Source organism: Dasypus novemcinctus, chromosome 5 (genome assembly GCF_030445035.2).
Source record: "Dasypus novemcinctus isolate mDasNov1 chromosome 5, mDasNov1.1.hap2, whole genome shotgun sequence".
NCBI lineage: Eukaryota > Metazoa > Chordata > Mammalia > Cingulata > Dasypodidae > Dasypus > Dasypus novemcinctus.
Genome location: NC_080677.1, coordinates 92,142,890 through 92,160,859, shown reverse-complemented (window position 1 = coordinate 92,160,859; position 17,970 = coordinate 92,142,890). Strand labels below are relative to the sequence as shown.

Below are 17,970 nucleotides of genomic sequence, written 5' to 3'. Positions count from 1 at the left end.
ATGATAGACTTGCAGTTAACTCCATCAAGCAGGGATAATCCTCAATTTTCAATAGTTTATTTTAAAAATTATTATAACTCAAAGGAATTATAAGGACTTAGTCAAATTCCTTCAATATGTAGATGAGGAAATTGAGAGTCAGAGAAAATATTTTCCCAAAGTCACAGAGCTGGTTAGAGGCAGGAAGATCAAAGTAGGGATTTCCTGAACATGAGCCCAGTGTTGTTTCCAACATAAGAATAAAATAAAATTCAGTCCCAATTTTTTATAGTAAGTTTTTAGTTTTGAACTCAAACATTGATCTTTAATACTTTTACACAGATAGTAATGGTAACAATTTTAGTAAACACATTATGTCCATTCTTGGAGTCTAATCAATAACTAAAAAGATTTGTGAATTCAAATTATTCAGACTAAAATTAATGAATATGAACTTTTTGTGTTTTTTTAGGATGTATTGGGTATTGAATCCAGGGCCTCGTACAGGGGAAGCAGGCACTCAACCACTGAGCTACATACTCTCCCCTGAATATGGTTTTAAACAAACAAATTGAAATAAAGTATAATCCTTGTTACAGTAAATTCCAAGTTAAGATAATTCTAAGAACACGGTATTGATATCTATTGCTGAGTAGTAACAAGTACCTCAGAATGTGATAATCTGAAACAATAAACATTTACTCTCAGACAATTTCTGTGGGTCGGGAATACAGGAGTGGATTAGTTGCATTGTTCTGGCTCAGAATCTCTCATGAGGTTGCAGTCACGAGATCAGCCAGAGATACAGTCTCCTGAAGGCTTGAGGATGTGTTTCCAAGGTGGCTGGCTCACTCACAGATCTGGCAAGTTGATGCTGCATGTTGGCAAGCAACCTTAATTCCTTACCATGTAGACTCTATAGTACTGCTTGAGTGTCCTCCTGACATGGCAACTGGTGATTTAAGAGATAGCAATGTAGAAGTTAAAAAAACCTCTCAATCTCTCTTTTTAGGAGGTACTGGGGATTGAACCCACTGAGCTATATCTGCTCCCCAATGAGAGTTGTTTTTTTCATTTGTTTGTTTTTAGGAGGTACCGAGGATTGAACCTGGGACCTCATACATAGGAAGCAGGCATTCAACCACTGAGCTACATCAGCTCTCTAAAAAAAATTTTTAAGACCTACGTTTGGAAGTCACACTAGTCATTTCCGCAATGTCCTGTTGGTTGCACACGTCAGCCCTGTTCAATGTGGAAGGGAACTATGAAGGGCGTGAACACCCGTGAGGGGAGAACTCACGCTGTAACACTAACAACCACACTGCATGGAGAGGGAAGTGGCATTTACTGGAAGAGAGTGTGGCTTTACTTGCTATGTGTATATGTGCAGTGTATTTTAGTTCCACCTTTGAAGTATAAAAACCATATTTATTTATGAAGAACTTAGGTGGGAATAATTTCTTTCTGAATCTCAAAATTCTGAAAATAATTACAATAATGCTATAGCAGTTTAATGATATTGACTGCACACTTTATCTCTTTTAATCATCAGCTGAAAACACTGAGGCAGAGGAGTTTGGTTGTAGATTTTGTGGCTTTTGAATGGCAAGCCAGGACCCAAATCCAGATTTTACTGATGCCAGAAACTAAAGACTTTACTATTGCCTCTTACTACAAATTTCCAAATATTTGTATAAAATATAATTAAAATATTTTGGAATAAGTAAGTTTGTCTTTTTACCTGGTATTTTTAAAATATAGTTACTGGAGGGACTTTGAGGTAGAACTAAGTACTGTTCCAATTGTTTTCCTTTTAATCAGAAACTGATAATCGAGCTTTGGCAAAAGAAAGACAAAAAAAGGATAATCACAACCTGAGTGAGTATATATATATATTTTTTCTAAACAAAATTAATTAACTGCAGTAGAAAATATGTAGGATAAAATTATTGGTGTTTTGTCACTTCATAAGTACTTTGAAGACAGTTGACCAAAAAAAATAATTGCACATCCTAACAAGCAATTTGGGGGAATTTAAACAGTGTGAACCCTCAGAAGAGCTGCATATATTCATAAAGAGAAACATCCTGATATGTCTTCTTTTTTTTTTTTTAAAGATTTATTTTTTATTTATTTAATTCCCCTCCCCTCCCCCGGTTGTCTGTTTTCTGTGTCCTTTTGCTGCGTCTTGTTTCTTTGTCCACTTCTGTTGTCATCAACGGCACGGGAAGTGTGGGCGGCGCCATTCCTGGGCAGGCTGCTCTTTCTTTCGCGCTGGGCGGCTCTCCTTACGGGTGCACTCCTTGCGTGTGGGGCTCCCTACGCGGGGGACACCCCTGTGTGGCACGGCACTCCTTGCGCGCATCAGCACTGCGCATGGGCCAGCTCCACACGGGTCAAGGAGGCCCAGGGTTTGAACAGCGGACCTCCCATGTGGTAGATGGACACCCTAACCACTGGGCCAAAGTCCGTTTCCCCCTGATATGTCTTCTTGATCACCCTTCTCTCTAGGAGGCTGTGTGTGACTGAGATGAGTATTTTCAGTTACATTTGAACTCAATTCTGACTCATTGACTCAAAGGTTTAAAGAGACAAATGTCACTTTAAAAAATGTTCAACATTTAAATAGCAAGTGGCATAACTCAGGGTTCTCATTTTTCTGTATCAATCTTTTCCTCCCATCCTAAGATACATTATCTGAAAACATTGCTGATGTTGTAATGCTGAATTCCACCTCTGCCAAAAAAAGAAAAAAAGTTCCAATATCCAGTGCCTTCCTAGGTGTCAATTTAGCTCTGATAACAGGCCACATGAAATATGTGAATCAAGGAAAGTAGTTTAGGGGCAATGCTGAGCTGTAGAGTGCTTGGTCCTATCTCAAGTGCTTTAACTATTTCAAGTGAGCTTAATTAATTTGTATGAAGCCTTTTTATTCTGGGAGGCAAATAAAAATTTAAGAAAAGAATAAAGTAGAATAAAAACATAAAAAATGGAAAACACTACAACAAACTAGGAATTTTTTTACATGGGATGAGCTTAAATTTATTCTATATGTACCTGTAAAACCCTTGTCTGTTGATAATGCTTCTGCATATGTCCCAGAATAGTCAGAGACTGCTGACTGTGTAACTGTGAGTGAAGAGCTGACTGATGCTTGTTTATAACAGTTCTCTGGGTAGTCCTGGAGAAGGAAATGATATGATTCTGATAACCCCTAGTAGCAGAACAGATAAGCTCTAGTCCAGATTACTTATAATTTAATTAACATGTTTATTTAGCATCTCCTATATGTCAAGCCACCAGGAGATACAGAAATGAGTAAAATGTGATCCCTGCTCTCAAAGCAGTCATAGTCTAGTGGGAAAGACACACCTACTATGTGCTAACTTTGTGTTAGATCTTGCGGGTATATATGAGAAGCATAAAACAAGGTACATGACCTCAAGTGTTTACAATCCTGATGGACTGATAAAATGTACTTGTGTGAAATAAAAAACAAACAAGACTGTCTGGTAAATATATTTCATTATAAGTAAATATTACAGCATTTCAAAGAATGAAAACAATACTTCTGAAATGAAAATATTGTGTTTAAAGACATGAATCATGATCATTATTCTAATACTGCAGTTTTTATCTCCAGAACAAAACATTTTATTTTTATTCTGTTGTTGAGAAGTACTATCTTTTGACTAAATGGAAATGAAATTCTTTGCTGTTCTTAAAGATGATTAAGAAAGTTTACAGCTGACCAAAAGTGAACTGTGCTGTAATGAAAATAATCAATAATATTTCTTTTGTAATAGTTGAAAGAAGAAGAAGGTATAATATTAATTACCGAATCAAGGAGCTTGGCACTCTTATTCCAAAGTCTAATGATCCGTGAGTTCAACAATCATTTCTATAGTAATGTTATTGGTTTCAATACTCTCCTTCCCCTGCCCCAAATAGGTGGGAGGGAGAAGGGGGAGGAAAGAACCATTGACTAGGAACCTAAGTGGCTTATGGCAAAGATAAGGCTACTGTTGGTCTCATTTTAAAAATGTTTTCCAGGCTGATAGTTATTAAGCATCTAGGCTTTTACTAAGAGTTGTCCTTTTTATCTACATTAAAGTTATAAATTATACTTAATTTATTCTCATAACAGTTCTTCCAATTTAAGATTTATGGGCATGTCGAAATTGAATTACTATGTTTTCAGAGGTCTCCAAATGCTGCACATATATAAGAAATAGAATTTTAAAAACATGGCCAATTGATGCCAACCATATAATCATTTATTGTAATTCAATTTTCAACCAGGTTTGGTGTCATACAGACACAAACTCAGTTAAACGAGTTATTTGAGGTTGTAAATCCCAAGAAATAGTTGATTCATCAAAGTATCAATTTAGAATGTTGAATATTTTTCAAAAAGTATAAAGTGTAATCTGCATCATTAATGAATATTTGAAAAAGGTATGGTTCAAATCAAGAACTGACATCTCTAAATACTGGCAAGTATCCATTATTCAGACATGATGATATTCGTTAAAGTGATGTTTGTGAGATTTAGAAGTCGTTACTCCCTCAATCCCATTATGCTCATTCACTTAGACATTTCAACAATTTGTGATTAAAGGGAATATAATCTTTATCCTCCTGAGCGCACTGCATAGTGGAGGCATCTAGGACAGAATGGCAGAAAGATCACTAGGTATGAGACTGAAGAGCTCGGACCTAGTCTGGGTCTACCAATAACTCCTTAAGATTTTTAAAATCTTGAAGCATATGACTCTTGATCTGTTAGCTGAAGAGCATACCAGTCATCATTATATGACTGGGGCTTTATAAAATCAAATCAAATAACATATTGAAAATACTTTGTAAATTATGGTGCTTATGTGAGGAATTGTTACAACTCTGCATATTTATAGACTCTTTTTTTATTGAAAGGTTCCTTCCTAGTCCTAATTCATTGTCTAGAACAAGGGACAGGAAATTTTTTATGTAAAGGGCAAGATAGTAAATGTTTTAATCTTTTTGGGTCATAGTCGTTGTCTCAATTATTAAAGTCTGCCACTGTAACATGAAAGCAGACAGAGAGAATAAGTAAATGAATGAGCATGACTCTATTGCAATAAAATTTTATTAGCAAAAACAGGAGGTGGGCCAGATTTTCCTTTTGGATCATAGTGTGTTGATTCCTCATCTAGTACATGGAAAATTAGTTTACCATGGAAACATATATGAAAGTGACCATAACTAGGAAAACTTCATTATGCAAATTCTTAAGTATCTTTGCCTTCTTTATGAATCTCATAAAGGGAGATTTAAAAAAATAATAATTTCGTGTGTTATGTGTAGGCAATAACATATATTTGATGTCTGATTATAAACACATTGATGAGACGATATTGATGATGCCTCTATATCAATCTGTTTGTATAACACAAGCAGGGAAGACACTTCACTGACTGGTGTGGCATTACAGACATTCAAAGAAATTCTGTTTCAATATATCTTATTCCTTAGATTGCTGTGACCTCACCTGTTACTAATGTCCCACATCAGAGAATAGCCATGAGAGTTCCATGGTTGAATCTAGAATGTAGTCTCTTAAAACGGATTTCAGGGGAATGGGTGTAGCTTGGGGGTTGAGCACCTGCTTCTCATATATGAGGTCCAAGGATCAATCCCTGATGCCTCCTAAAATAAATAAATAGATAGACAAATAGGTAGATAGGTAAATAGATAGATAGCTAAATGATTTCACCAAAAAGTGGGGTCTGACTCTATGGGTCTCAGGAGTTGCTATGTACCCTATAAAATTAATTTGGATTCATTTGAATTTTCAGATGTTGCTATGGATAATCTAAAACTTACAAAAAACGAGAGTACTTAGGAAAGAGCATGAAGATAAAATAGAAAAGAGGCAAGTTTCCCTTTGAAAATTGGTGAATGATATGGAAATGGTGAAGATAACAAAAGTTGATGTAAGAAAAGATCAAACCAGATTTAAGTTTGAGTTTAATAATTTTCAGGCTAATTTGTTGAGTAGACAACTATAGCTATTAAAATTATTATGAAAAGCACTTTATAAAAATAAAATAACAGCAGATTATAGACTGATCTAGCACAGGTTTTTCAATATGTGTCATAACCTATTAATCAATTAAGTGGGACAGACACAGCATTTTTAAATGAAGGAAGAATAACATTAATAATATTAGAGGCATGAACAAGGCAGGGGATCATATAACACAGTGAACACTGTGAATGATGGACTGTGGTTAAAAGTACAGATATGAGACCATTCTCTCATGAGCTATAACACATATACAATACTAATATGTGGTGTTAATAATAAATGGTTAGTGGAGAAAATACACCAAATATAAGCTATAGACTATAGATAGCAGTAAAATTATGATGACACTCTTTCACGTTTGTAAAAAATGTGTCACTACAATATAAGATGGTGGAAATCCTCTATGTATGCATGATTATTCTTTAAAATTTTGAAATTAAAAAAGTCATTGATTGCACATATTGAAAAATAATATCAGAGAGTATTACACATAAGTACAATTAAGGAGGCTAGTAATACTTTGTGAAACACTCGTGGCAGTTTTATGTACTAACAGTGCACTAAGTCACAATATAAAACACATTTCTTACTGACAGATGCATTTGAAAAGGCAAGAAAGCCACAGGTTTGCAGAAAGAGCACTGGACAGAGTGAGGAGCCCTGGGGCACATCTTCTAAACACCATATGCTTTTGGGCAAATAGCAGGAACAGAGGAGTGGTTGACCTCTGAGGAACTTTCCAGCTCATGATTAAAATAAACTTTGGGGTTGACTTAAGAAATCAAAGCCAATACCCAAAGACATTTGGACCTATATGAAGTTGCTGTTTTTATGTGTCAAATATGCTCAGAAATTTCTCTTTCTTCACAGGTCAAAATGGTGAGGTTAGAAGGGAAAATAATATAGAGAACAGCTGTAGTTGAGAGGTATAGGTTGCGAAAATTACATGAGATGCAAAATTCAGGGGAATGAAAATCTCTTTACTACTGATTTAAAAAAGAAAAACTAACATAAACTGACAAACTAATACAAAAAGTGACAGGTTTCTACAGGTGTGTGGGAGTGGTCTACTTCGGTCTGCTTGGAGGCACATTTGTCCTTATGTGCTTTGGGGAGCCATGTTTATAACAAAATCATATTAAAAATGCCATCATACTGAGTTATTCTATTGGTACTTACACATTACTCTTGTTTTCCCACTTTTTTATTTGCAAAGTTTTTAAAAATAAATTAATGATTTTTTTCATCTATACTTAGAACTTCCTGCTGCTTTTGTGTAAGAATGGTAGTTGAGTTAGTAAATAAGACCTAATAAGACCTTCCAAATTAGGAATTACAAAATGTTGATTCAAGCCAAAAAAGTTAGACTGTTGTAGTGTTATTTCTTTTTCTCTTTCTTTATTCCTCTCTTTCATCCTTTTGTAGATACTTTTATTTTGTATCTATTTTATTGTTGTTAGCTGGAAGCCCCCCATCCCAATTTACCCATTTGTATTAGCTGCTCTGATCCTAAATACATTCAAGCTTTTGACCCCAAAGGTATTGAAGGCTTTTGGGGAAAGTTATTTTGCAAAATGAAAAGCAAGTATCAGTATTTGTTACTTAGCTATCTCTTTATTTCTGTGTTGGTGTTTTCAGGGTACTGTAATCTTCAATGTCTTGAATGTTTAGCTGCTTGAAATTCTTTTGGGAGAAAGGCAAAAATTCCTTTAATAAATTTAGTAAATGTAGTGTTTTAAAAAGAAGGCTTCTAGATGATAAAGCTTTCAAATAGAATGAACTTTTAGAAATTTAGTGAAATGACATCAGCTGCTAATGGAAGAAAGATCCATTATGTGGTCTCCACCACCATTGAGAAAGTTTATTTTTGATCTAAATGAACTACATTAGATTTCAAATTTGGCTATGACTATCATTTTATTTTCCAAGTTTTTCTTCCCAAACCAGGAAATGGAACATGACAGAAATGGAACAAAGTTGACGTTCATAAGCCATGCTTCTGCACACAGTTTTAGTTCAGGAGTCCACTACACTTTTCAGTTAAAGAGGCCATCTTGGTTTAATGATAAAAGTAGGCTGTTTTTCTCTAGCATTTCCCCACCAACAGGGGAACCCCTGTAAATGGAATGAAGCCAACAGCTCTCAATGGTCTTAGGGAACTGACAAAGTGTGTTCAAACTTGAGAAGACACTGACAATGGTTTTGAGCATTTAAGTAGTAGACTCCTCGCAGAATCCCTAACAAACAATTCCACCTGCTGGTAGAAAAAAATTCCTTCCTTTTATTTGTTACTATTAATAACATTTTTACCTAAACTGAAATTCCAATGTGGTACAGCAAATCAGATCCTTCATGAGCTGCATTTTCCTACTTCTGATCCCTTAATGAATACATTTCAATATATTTCACATAGATTTGTTCAAACTAATATCTATGTATGTTGTAATTTCTTTTTAAAGATTTCCCTACCTTCTTACTTTATGCTGTAACAAAAACATTCCATGACCTAAAACTGAAAATTCATCAAGGTTTTACAACTATGATTAATTTTTAGCAATTAATTTGGCCTCATTCTCCATATATATTCTCAATTCTCATATAGTATTAATATTAAATACATTCATGTATGTTTCAGATATTAAAATCAATAGCCTATTTCATAATTTCAAATCTACCATTTCTCTTCTCTCTAAAATAATTTTTAATAACACAATTTTCCTTTTTATAGCCTGAAAGGTTATCTAGTAATGTTTACTCGTATGTACTCATCTTAACTTTATTTAAAATAATGGATAGTAGTGATGGTAGCACAACATTGTGAACATAATTAACAACATTGAATTATATATTTGAATGTGGTTAAAAAATATTTAGCTGTATATATATTCTTAGAAAAAAAATTTAAAAAAAACCAAAAACAGAACTGTACAACACAAACAGTGATCCCTAATATTAACTACAGACCGTAGGCAATAGTACAATTATAATAACATTCTTTCATCAGTTGTAACAAATGTACCACACTAATGGGTGTTAAAAAAAAGTAGATGCAGCTCAAGTGGTTGAGCACCTGCTTCCCATATATGAGGTCCCTGGTTTGATCCCTAGTACCTGCTAAAAACAAAACAAAGAAATGAAAAAACCCAACTCTCATTGGGGAGTAGATGTAGCCTGCTTTCCCTGTCCCCTAAAAAAAGGGGGGGCAGGGGGACATTATTTTCTGCATGATTTTTCTGTAAACACATAACGTCTCTAAGAAAAATATAATCTCTTGAAAAAAAAATAGGTCCCAGCATTTTTATGAGAAGTATTGATGTTTTTTTTTTGTGAAAAAAGATTTGTCAAATGACTCTCTAAAGTTTTGCTCTATTGCATAAAGCAATGTTGCTAAACTCTGATTTGTTCCACAATCACTCAAGATCACCATTCAGGAGGGACCTTAATTTTTTTTTCTTAGAAGCATAAAAGCAACCTTATTAGAAAGTAGGTTAAAAGATTGGTACATTTAAAATGATCTTTAAAAATTTAGGCTTAAGTCTTCAGTAATGTACATTTCCTAGTTCATTAATGCAGAAATACTGCACATAGATTTTAATCTTGGAGTTAATAATAAAAGCAATTTTCACTAAAAATATAAAAACTGTAATGGTAGAATCATGATATTGCATTTAGCTCTCCCACAAAAAGTCACTTTATTACTTTCTTTTGACACTTATTTTCATTCTGGGATTAATTTTACTATATAAGGGCTTCTTAACTATTCTATTAAAATTTCTATTCAGAAGCAATAATATCTAAGAGTGAATAATAGTCATGTAAATCATTATTTCATATTAATGTAAAAGATTTTGTAAGTTCTTATGAATTCTGCTGACATGCACAATTGTGAAAAGGTTATCTCTCCGTTCTGCAGTGATATGCGCTGGAACAAAGGAACCATTCTAAAAGCATCAGTGGAATACATCAAGTGGCTACAAAAAGAACAACAGAGAGCCCGAGAATTAGAACACAGACAGAAGAAATTAGAACAAGCTAACAGACGGCTTCTACTACGGATTCAGGTTTTTATAAGAATGTTGCCATGAATCACATAGCTTACATTAGACTCATCACTCATCAGTTTTATCATTAGTCTCATTTAATTTTTTCTTATTGATGATTATTTTTCCTTTTGAAGGACAATTTTCATTCCTTTTACAAATTCATTAATTCGGTTGTTTCAATTAGGTTTTGATTAGAAATCTAGGATAAAGATGACTTTTAAAAAATAATGAATTACAACTAATTATAAAATGCAAAAAATTAGAACTAATTTCATAAATACATACAAATCATCATAGCCAAAAAATAATGCTAACTAGAACATTTGTTAATGAAGATAATATTGGGTGCTAAATTTTCCCCTCTCCTTTTATTTCTTTAGTAACATTGCTCTGGATTTCATTGCATATTATCCCAAATTATACTAAGTTGCTCCTCATTTATTCGTGTGATACAAAATATCAAAATATGGGTTTCATTCTCTCAAGTTTTTTTTTTTCCTAACGTGAGTGTGTTTATTGACTGGTAAAACATTTACCATCCTATGGATGAAATAGTCCTGAGTTATGATGCGAAATTAATAAGGAAGAATAAATGGAAGATGTCCCCACTATCTTCAAATGGCTCTATATTAGTCTGAGTTACCTTGGTACCATCTTATGTCATATATTCCTTCTAAGAATAATGGAGGAACATTTTTTTAAAAACCAAGTATTTTTCTTAAGGTTATTTTGCAGGCATTAGAAAGGCAGCAGTATCTGTTATTTTCCAAAGAAAACTTCTAATTTGTATTTATTTTTATATTTGAATGCTTGTTAATATTTTGGGTTTTATTTCTGGTTTATTCTCTAGAGTATTAAGTTGATTGTCAAAGTCACTATCTAATTATTCTTGTTTGAAATTTCAGGAACTAGAAATACAGGCTCGTGCACATCATCTGCCAACCCTACCTTCCCTTGGCCCAGCTGATTTAGGTGCTCAGGTCACCAAACAGCAGACCCATCCTGAGCAGAATTCTGTAGATTATTGCCAACAACTCACTCTTTCTCAGGGTCTAAGCTCTGAACTCTGTGATCAAGCTATGGCCTTCTCTGATCCCTTGTCACACTTCACAGATTTATCATTTAGTGCTGCTTTGCAAGAGGAACAAAGATTGGATGACGTGTTACTGGAAGATACAGTATCTCCATTTGGAACAGATCCTTTGCTATCTGCCACTTCTCCTGCAGTTTCCAAAGAGAGCAGTAGGAGAAGTAGTTTTAGCTCAGATGATGGCGATGAGTTGTAAAAGTAAACAGGCTCAGTTCATCAACTGGGAAAAAAAATCTATGCTGGTGCTATGCAGTTATGTCCTGTATTTGATATATTGCTCTGGCTTAATTCTTCTAAAGGAATATGTTGTTCATGAAAAACTGACTGATAGAAGTTACAGAGGAATTCACAGGAAGAAGAAGCGTGGCATTGAAGAATTATTGAATACTAACAAAGAGTTTTTTCTCTTTAACTATGGAGTCCAAATCTACTAAAATTTTGTTTTCCTGGAAAGAAGTACAACATATAAAACAGCTCTCTACTAAAATTTTAAAAGTAGCGACTTGGTGATGTGCTGTTGGAACTAACAGTCTGTGAAGAGTAAATCTACTGAAATATACAATCCTTCTCTTAGCCATCACTTCCTTCTTCTTCCTATCCAACTCAAACAACATTAGTTTTCAAGAATCAAGATCAACGAATCTGGTGGTTCATTACCTCTCTCCACTCTCTGATGGACAGGTTGTCTAAATTCAAGACTGCTATGGGAAATAATTACAAAATTATTTGTCACATGTAACTGAAAATTGAATCTATAATAAACGTCAGAACTTCTACAATAAAATACAGAAAAATTATAGAAATGTTGGTTACTAAAATTAGATCCAAATTTCTTTAATCAAAATGATTATACCAATTCTAAAAGCATACATGGTTATTTATGGAGACATGCTCTAACCAGAAAAAGGAGCACATTGAATAGTTTTCTTCTTATAACAATGCTTAAATGAATATGGGCTAGCATGCTATTCCTTCACATATATATGTATTCACATACATTCACACTCCAGGTACTATATACTTTCTTTTTCTTTTGTTCTTCTGATTTTCCAATCAGTATCAAAAAACACATTCAGAAATCCTCTTTTCTTCATCAAGAAGAGATGTTAGATAATCAATTTTAGTAAATGAAATATTAAAAACTCCTTCTACTATGACAATTTTTCAACTCTTTAATATTTATCACTGTACCCAATCCTGCATATATATTAAATAGTTGTTGACAACCATGAATGAAGCTTTGATCTAAATTGACCAAATATTGAAAATTTGATTGTTGACTATCAAAATAGTTAATTTAATAACAACTGTTTCTAAGTCATCTCTAAGTGGAGGACAAAGTTCTATTCCCACAAGTACTTTGTAAACCCCATGATCTTTGGCTGCTTTGTTAACAGTTACTAAGTACATTTATATCTAAGATGTTTTATTGCTTGAGCTTGTTTCAGGTTTGGGAATTGAGTTACCAAAAATGTTGCTCTGTGTTGGGCTTCCATGATTGATCATCTGATCAATAAGTATTTATAGAGTGACTGCTTAGTTGGTCTTGTGAAAATCTAGAACAGATGGGTAAGACATGGTCATCCTCCTCAGAGAGTTACCAAGACTACATGTGAAACAATAACAAAAGATAGGAGACATGTAGAATTAAGATCTAATTGGTACAGCATAAGCTGTAAATGAAGTGCAAATGAAGGTGAATGAAGGTTGAAGAGTCACTGGAGTCTCTATTGGAACAACAGAATTTAAACTCTCTTTTAAAGGCAAATTAGGTGAAGTGAAGGACTTATAAGGGAAGTGATATAAACCAAATAAGAGTAAATTAGGGAGGGGAGGGCGTCTTCATGGGACATTCATTAGATAGATCTGACCACTTACAAAGCACCTCTTGGGAGTCCTGGAAAACACTGTTGGCAATAAGTTGTGGAGGTCCTTGGAGATGAGGGCCCTTGTATAGTAGATAAGTAGAGGTTGTTTTTTTTACTAGGTGAGATGACTGAAATATAATATTTATGCATATTGAACCTTGTGATAAATTTGTGAGAGGATGTCATAAGGACTACTTACATGGAAACTGGCACCTTCAGAGCAAATTCTGTGATGCTAATGCTGATGAAAATGGGAACGTTTCAAATCCTTATGGTACAATGACTAACTCAGACCTAGCTTATGTCATTATCCTAGATTTTAGAAAAGTAAAATAATTTACATTATTTGATATGGGAAAAAATCCTTAATTTCCAGGACCTACCGTAAATCCAGACTGATAAATTCATTTGCAATATACCACTTGAAAGAGAGCAACAAGGATACATGTTCTCAGTAATTTTCAAAAGGGTATTATATTCTTACTTTTAACTTTATAGCAACATTCACTTTATTATTTGAGGTGATAATTTAACAATGTAAAGTATAAAGATAAAGAAGGAATAGATTTTTGGGTCATGCAAAAAATACCATTCTATAAAGAGGCTGGTTTATCTTCGCATTTTATCCATTTTATCTTCTCATTTTATCTTCTGAGACTTGTGCTGATGATGTCATAGCTCTCTCATCTTTTTCCATCTTGTTAAAGTTCTACTACCCACTTCTGGCACTGTCCCTCATCATCTCAGCTAACATAAGGGATGGTAGAGAGATCTGATAGGGACACTAGTATTTATATTAATTGCAGATTATAATCACTTTCAGGGATTGTAAAATGGGTAATGGAATTTCAAGAACAGAGTAGAATGGTGCTGTCACAATCAACTGAAATAGATTAAAAATTAATTAGACAGTTGTTTTCAACTTTTAGGATATGAATCCCTTGAGAACCTCATGAAAGTTATAGACCCTCTCCCCAGAAAAATACAGAATTGTATATATGGACAAAAAACTGCATGTATCAAGAAGTTTCAGGGACCTCCTGAATTGCCTCCTTGGATCCCAGGTGAAGATTGGTTACTTGGAAAGGTAGCTATGTATCTATTGAGATGCTGTGCGGTTAGTGTCATGTGTAATGATAGGGGAGGAATCCCAGTTATCTGAGCATTAGTATCCCCCTTCCAGTAGTGATGAGGCTGCCTAGGATAGTGAAAGTCTACCAAACACTAAATTATTCACTAAAGAAGTTGCTCATTTATAAAAGTAGTCCGTTTTCAAAGATCCCCTCCCAACTCAACACTAGCAATTATGCTTCCTGAAAGTTACAAAATTACAGAGCAGTTTCTTTGCAATTATTGAATGTTGTAAATATACCACAATAACACTTTTAAATGTTACATATAAATTTCAAAGAAAATAATGTAAATTCAAAGGTAATTTATTTGAAGATCTAAGAACCAAGAGAGACCCTTGGGAAAAATGATGAAAGTCTAGAAGATTTTACAGAAATGAGACTTCCCATAACAATAAAAGACAGCACATTCTTTTTCAAGCAATTTTGCCACAAAAAGACATTTGATATCACTGAACTACTAATACACAATTAACTAAGATGCACATTCATGGAATTAAATCATAATTCAATAATAATGTGAATTTTGTTTAAAATAAGATTATTTTTAAATTATTTTTAGCTGTTTTCTTCAAGATGAAGCCCTATTCAATATGTTTCTCTATCTTTATAAAATATTGGTTCCCCTTTAGGAGAAGCGTTTTCCAACTCCCAATTATCTTAAAATAATGAAGAACTCCAATGAGTAGATATAGCTTTTTATAATTGTTTAATGTCCTGTTCTTTCTTCTCTAACTTTTCCCATGTCAGTGGGAGAATATACATACAGACCCTATTTCCTGTTTATCGACATGATATTCGTGACTGGATTTAATATCCATGTAAAGAAGCTCCAAATAATAAACAGATGATCAGGGAACACTGAAAAGTGACCTTCTTCCTCTTTTGTCATTAACTCAGTTATTTTTCTCTCCTCGTGACTGAAAGTAGAATATTTAATAACTTCTACTTTAAAAATAAATGTAAATACAACGAGTGTCTTGGTTTGGTGTACTCAGTACCTTAATGTCAGAAAAGAAGTTAGATTTTATAAACTAAAATTTTATTTATAAAAGAACACATTTTCCTGTGTTTTGGTGGATTGATTCAGATTGGTATTTTCTTATACTTCAAGATATCCTAAAAATACTCTCCCCCCCCAACATCGTGGTATTTTAATATTTAAATAAATAAATGGTGTAACGAAGTGTTCCAATGTTTTTATAATATCTCTAGATTAATATTTACTGCCCTTATGATACCTAAGATATGGATGAAAACTGAAATCTGTTAATAATTTTGCTGGGTTATCAGCATTATATCAAACATCTGGGTTTCTTGAAAACACCCTAAAGGATTGAATTTTGCTTCAGTATTGATAATAGCACAATCTATAGATGCTTCATGGAATTACATCATTTGCCCCTCCATTGCCCCTCCGTATTGAATAATATTTCTCTTTGATAAGTGTAAGATGTCAGCTTGAGTTAGCATGAGTTACATATACACAGATTTCATTACATTTGCTTTATAAATACTAAACATATTTCGAGTGTTATGTTATCTAATGTGTCATATGACCCTCCTGTGATCATGAGTCATTGCATACACCAGTATTTTAGCATTTGGATGATTAAGTTGAAAACATAGAAACTATTAAAAAATAAAGAAAATTAGTTAAAACATTTTTTTCTGTACTGCATTTTTTTTTCTGTGAGGTTCATAGATAGTTCGTATAGCAAATTATCAGAAAACAGTTATTTTGACTAAAAAGAAAATACTCCCTTGGATTCAACCAATTTAGCAATGAAATCCCACTGGCTGATACTTTACACTTAAAAGGGAACTTTTCATCCTCTTCTGGCAAAGGGATTTGTGTGTGCCTGTCTATATATCTAAGTGATTTCTGTTTTGTCTTTTGCCTATGAAACCTTTTGTATAATGTTTTTCTCTACATTTATCCAGCAATCTTCAAGAAAAAAAGTTTAAGACTTATGTGTTTAAACACTACCTCTCCCCTTCCTGTACTACCATTTTATTTTCTAAAGTTCTGTATTTTCAACTTTGTTTATTCCAGTTTTTCAAGCTGGAGGTCATATATACCATACTAAATAGAAAATATGCAAAAGAAAGGGGAAGCTATTATTTTGCTGAAAGAGTTATGTATAATCAGGTAGTTAAATTCTGTATTATTCTTTAATACATGGCTAATAAAATTTAAAAGCTAACTAAATTCAAAGATCTTATTGAACAGCACTGCAGTTGCTTATGGCATGCAAGGCTAAAATTATTTCAGCTATTTAATCTTAATAATAACAATGTAGTTAAATATCTTTGACTTTAATAGGGTTATATATTTGAATAGCTGAAATAGCATTCACATAATTTTAGTCTAACATTGGTTAGATCGAGAAAACATTGTTAGGGTAATAAGACTGTAGAATTTGTAATTAGTCTTATTTTTCATTTTTAATAATGTGTCTTATTTTCTAAGAAAATGAGGAATATTGGTATACTTTATATATATATATATATATATATATGAATCTTTGTATAAATACTTTAAGAAATGTACCAGTATTTGCATATATTAAATGAAAGAATATAATTATTCAATGTTTTAATATAATTTTTGTTCTACGTTTGTATATAATTTGCACTGGAGAATACAGAATGTGGGTTAATCATCTGAAAGTATACTTAATATCCACACATTTCACAACAGACAACTGGTCAGTATATAGTCCATCCTGAATACTCTGATTCAATATTTCCCCAATATTTCCCTATTAATGAAAATAATTGTTGCGTTCTTAATATGTTCTCCTGCCATCTGCTTCTCCATGCTGTTGTGGCTTTGATTAATGGAAAATGTTTATCAGAATGCAGCAAAATTGCTAGTAGGCATAATGGTAGCAGAGAAATTACTTAGAAACTCTGTAAAATCTTTTAATATACTAGAAGGTCCCCAGACAATCTAGGGTAAACAGAAAACTGGGTTTTAATATGTAAAATATGTTAAAACTGCTAATTGGTATTGACTGGACTTATCCCTTGATAATGAAATTAATAAGGATTTCGGTTTTGTTAAGACTTTTAATATTTAATACCAAGTTTATGGACTTTTTCCATACAAACCTGCTTCAAAAATGAGGAAGAAGGGCTGCTCTGAGTTAACTATAAGAAGTGGTATTTATATTCATATATAGGTTCAAGGCTTTTTAAAAAAGTAATAATACATGAATATTTGTCTTAAAGGATGACAAATGCCAAAAGTGCCTGATTAATATAGTAACTAATACATGGAAAAGAATGCCAATCTAATACAGATAAGAATATGTCAGAATAATTTTTTGACATTATTTTCACACACCTTGTTTATTGTGTGTATATGTATGTGTGTGGTGTAATTGGGTATATATACATGTGTGCACACATGGGAGCTTATTAACTAATTTCTAATCTCTATTAGAAAGGCCTCTGCACATAAGAATATGTTATTTTTAGTGGTACATACATTTAAACTACATTTGAAGCTATCCCCAAATCTTTTTTATTAGTAACGCACATGTACAAACTTGCTCACACACACACACACACATCTTCATTCCGAGTTGAGCCAAACAGATTGAAAAGATGAAGAAAGCTGTAACATTTCAATAACTTTCCATAAAGTGAATGGACATTGACAGTTATAAACCATTTAGATAAAATATAAGCATTTCTTTTATTGATCACCAAAAGGAAATTGAAACCCACCTAAAATGTTATTATTGCTGTTGTTGTTATTATCATTATTAAAATCACCTGT

The 17,970-nt window shown here is 33.1% G+C and overlaps 1 protein-coding gene across 3 annotated transcripts in view; it reads left to right on the top strand.

Annotated features, from left to right (window-relative positions):
- The window catches only part of TFEC (transcription factor EC), a 252,019-nt gene extending 236,175 nt beyond the window's left edge, over positions 1–15,844 (top strand). For all 3 annotated transcript variants that reach the window (XM_058297250.2, XM_058297249.2, XM_071215246.1), the window contains 4 exons: positions 1,801–1,857; positions 3,786–3,861; positions 9,963–10,110; positions 10,998–15,844. In XM_058297250.2, coding sequence (XP_058153233.1) covers positions 1,801–1,857; positions 3,786–3,861; positions 9,963–10,110; positions 10,998–11,378 — 662 coding nt within the window. In that variant the 3' untranslated portion in view covers positions 11,379–15,844. The remainder of the gene's footprint in view (positions 1–1,800; positions 1,858–3,785; positions 3,862–9,962; positions 10,111–10,997) is intronic.
- Positions 15,845–17,970: the final 2,126 nt, after the last annotated feature.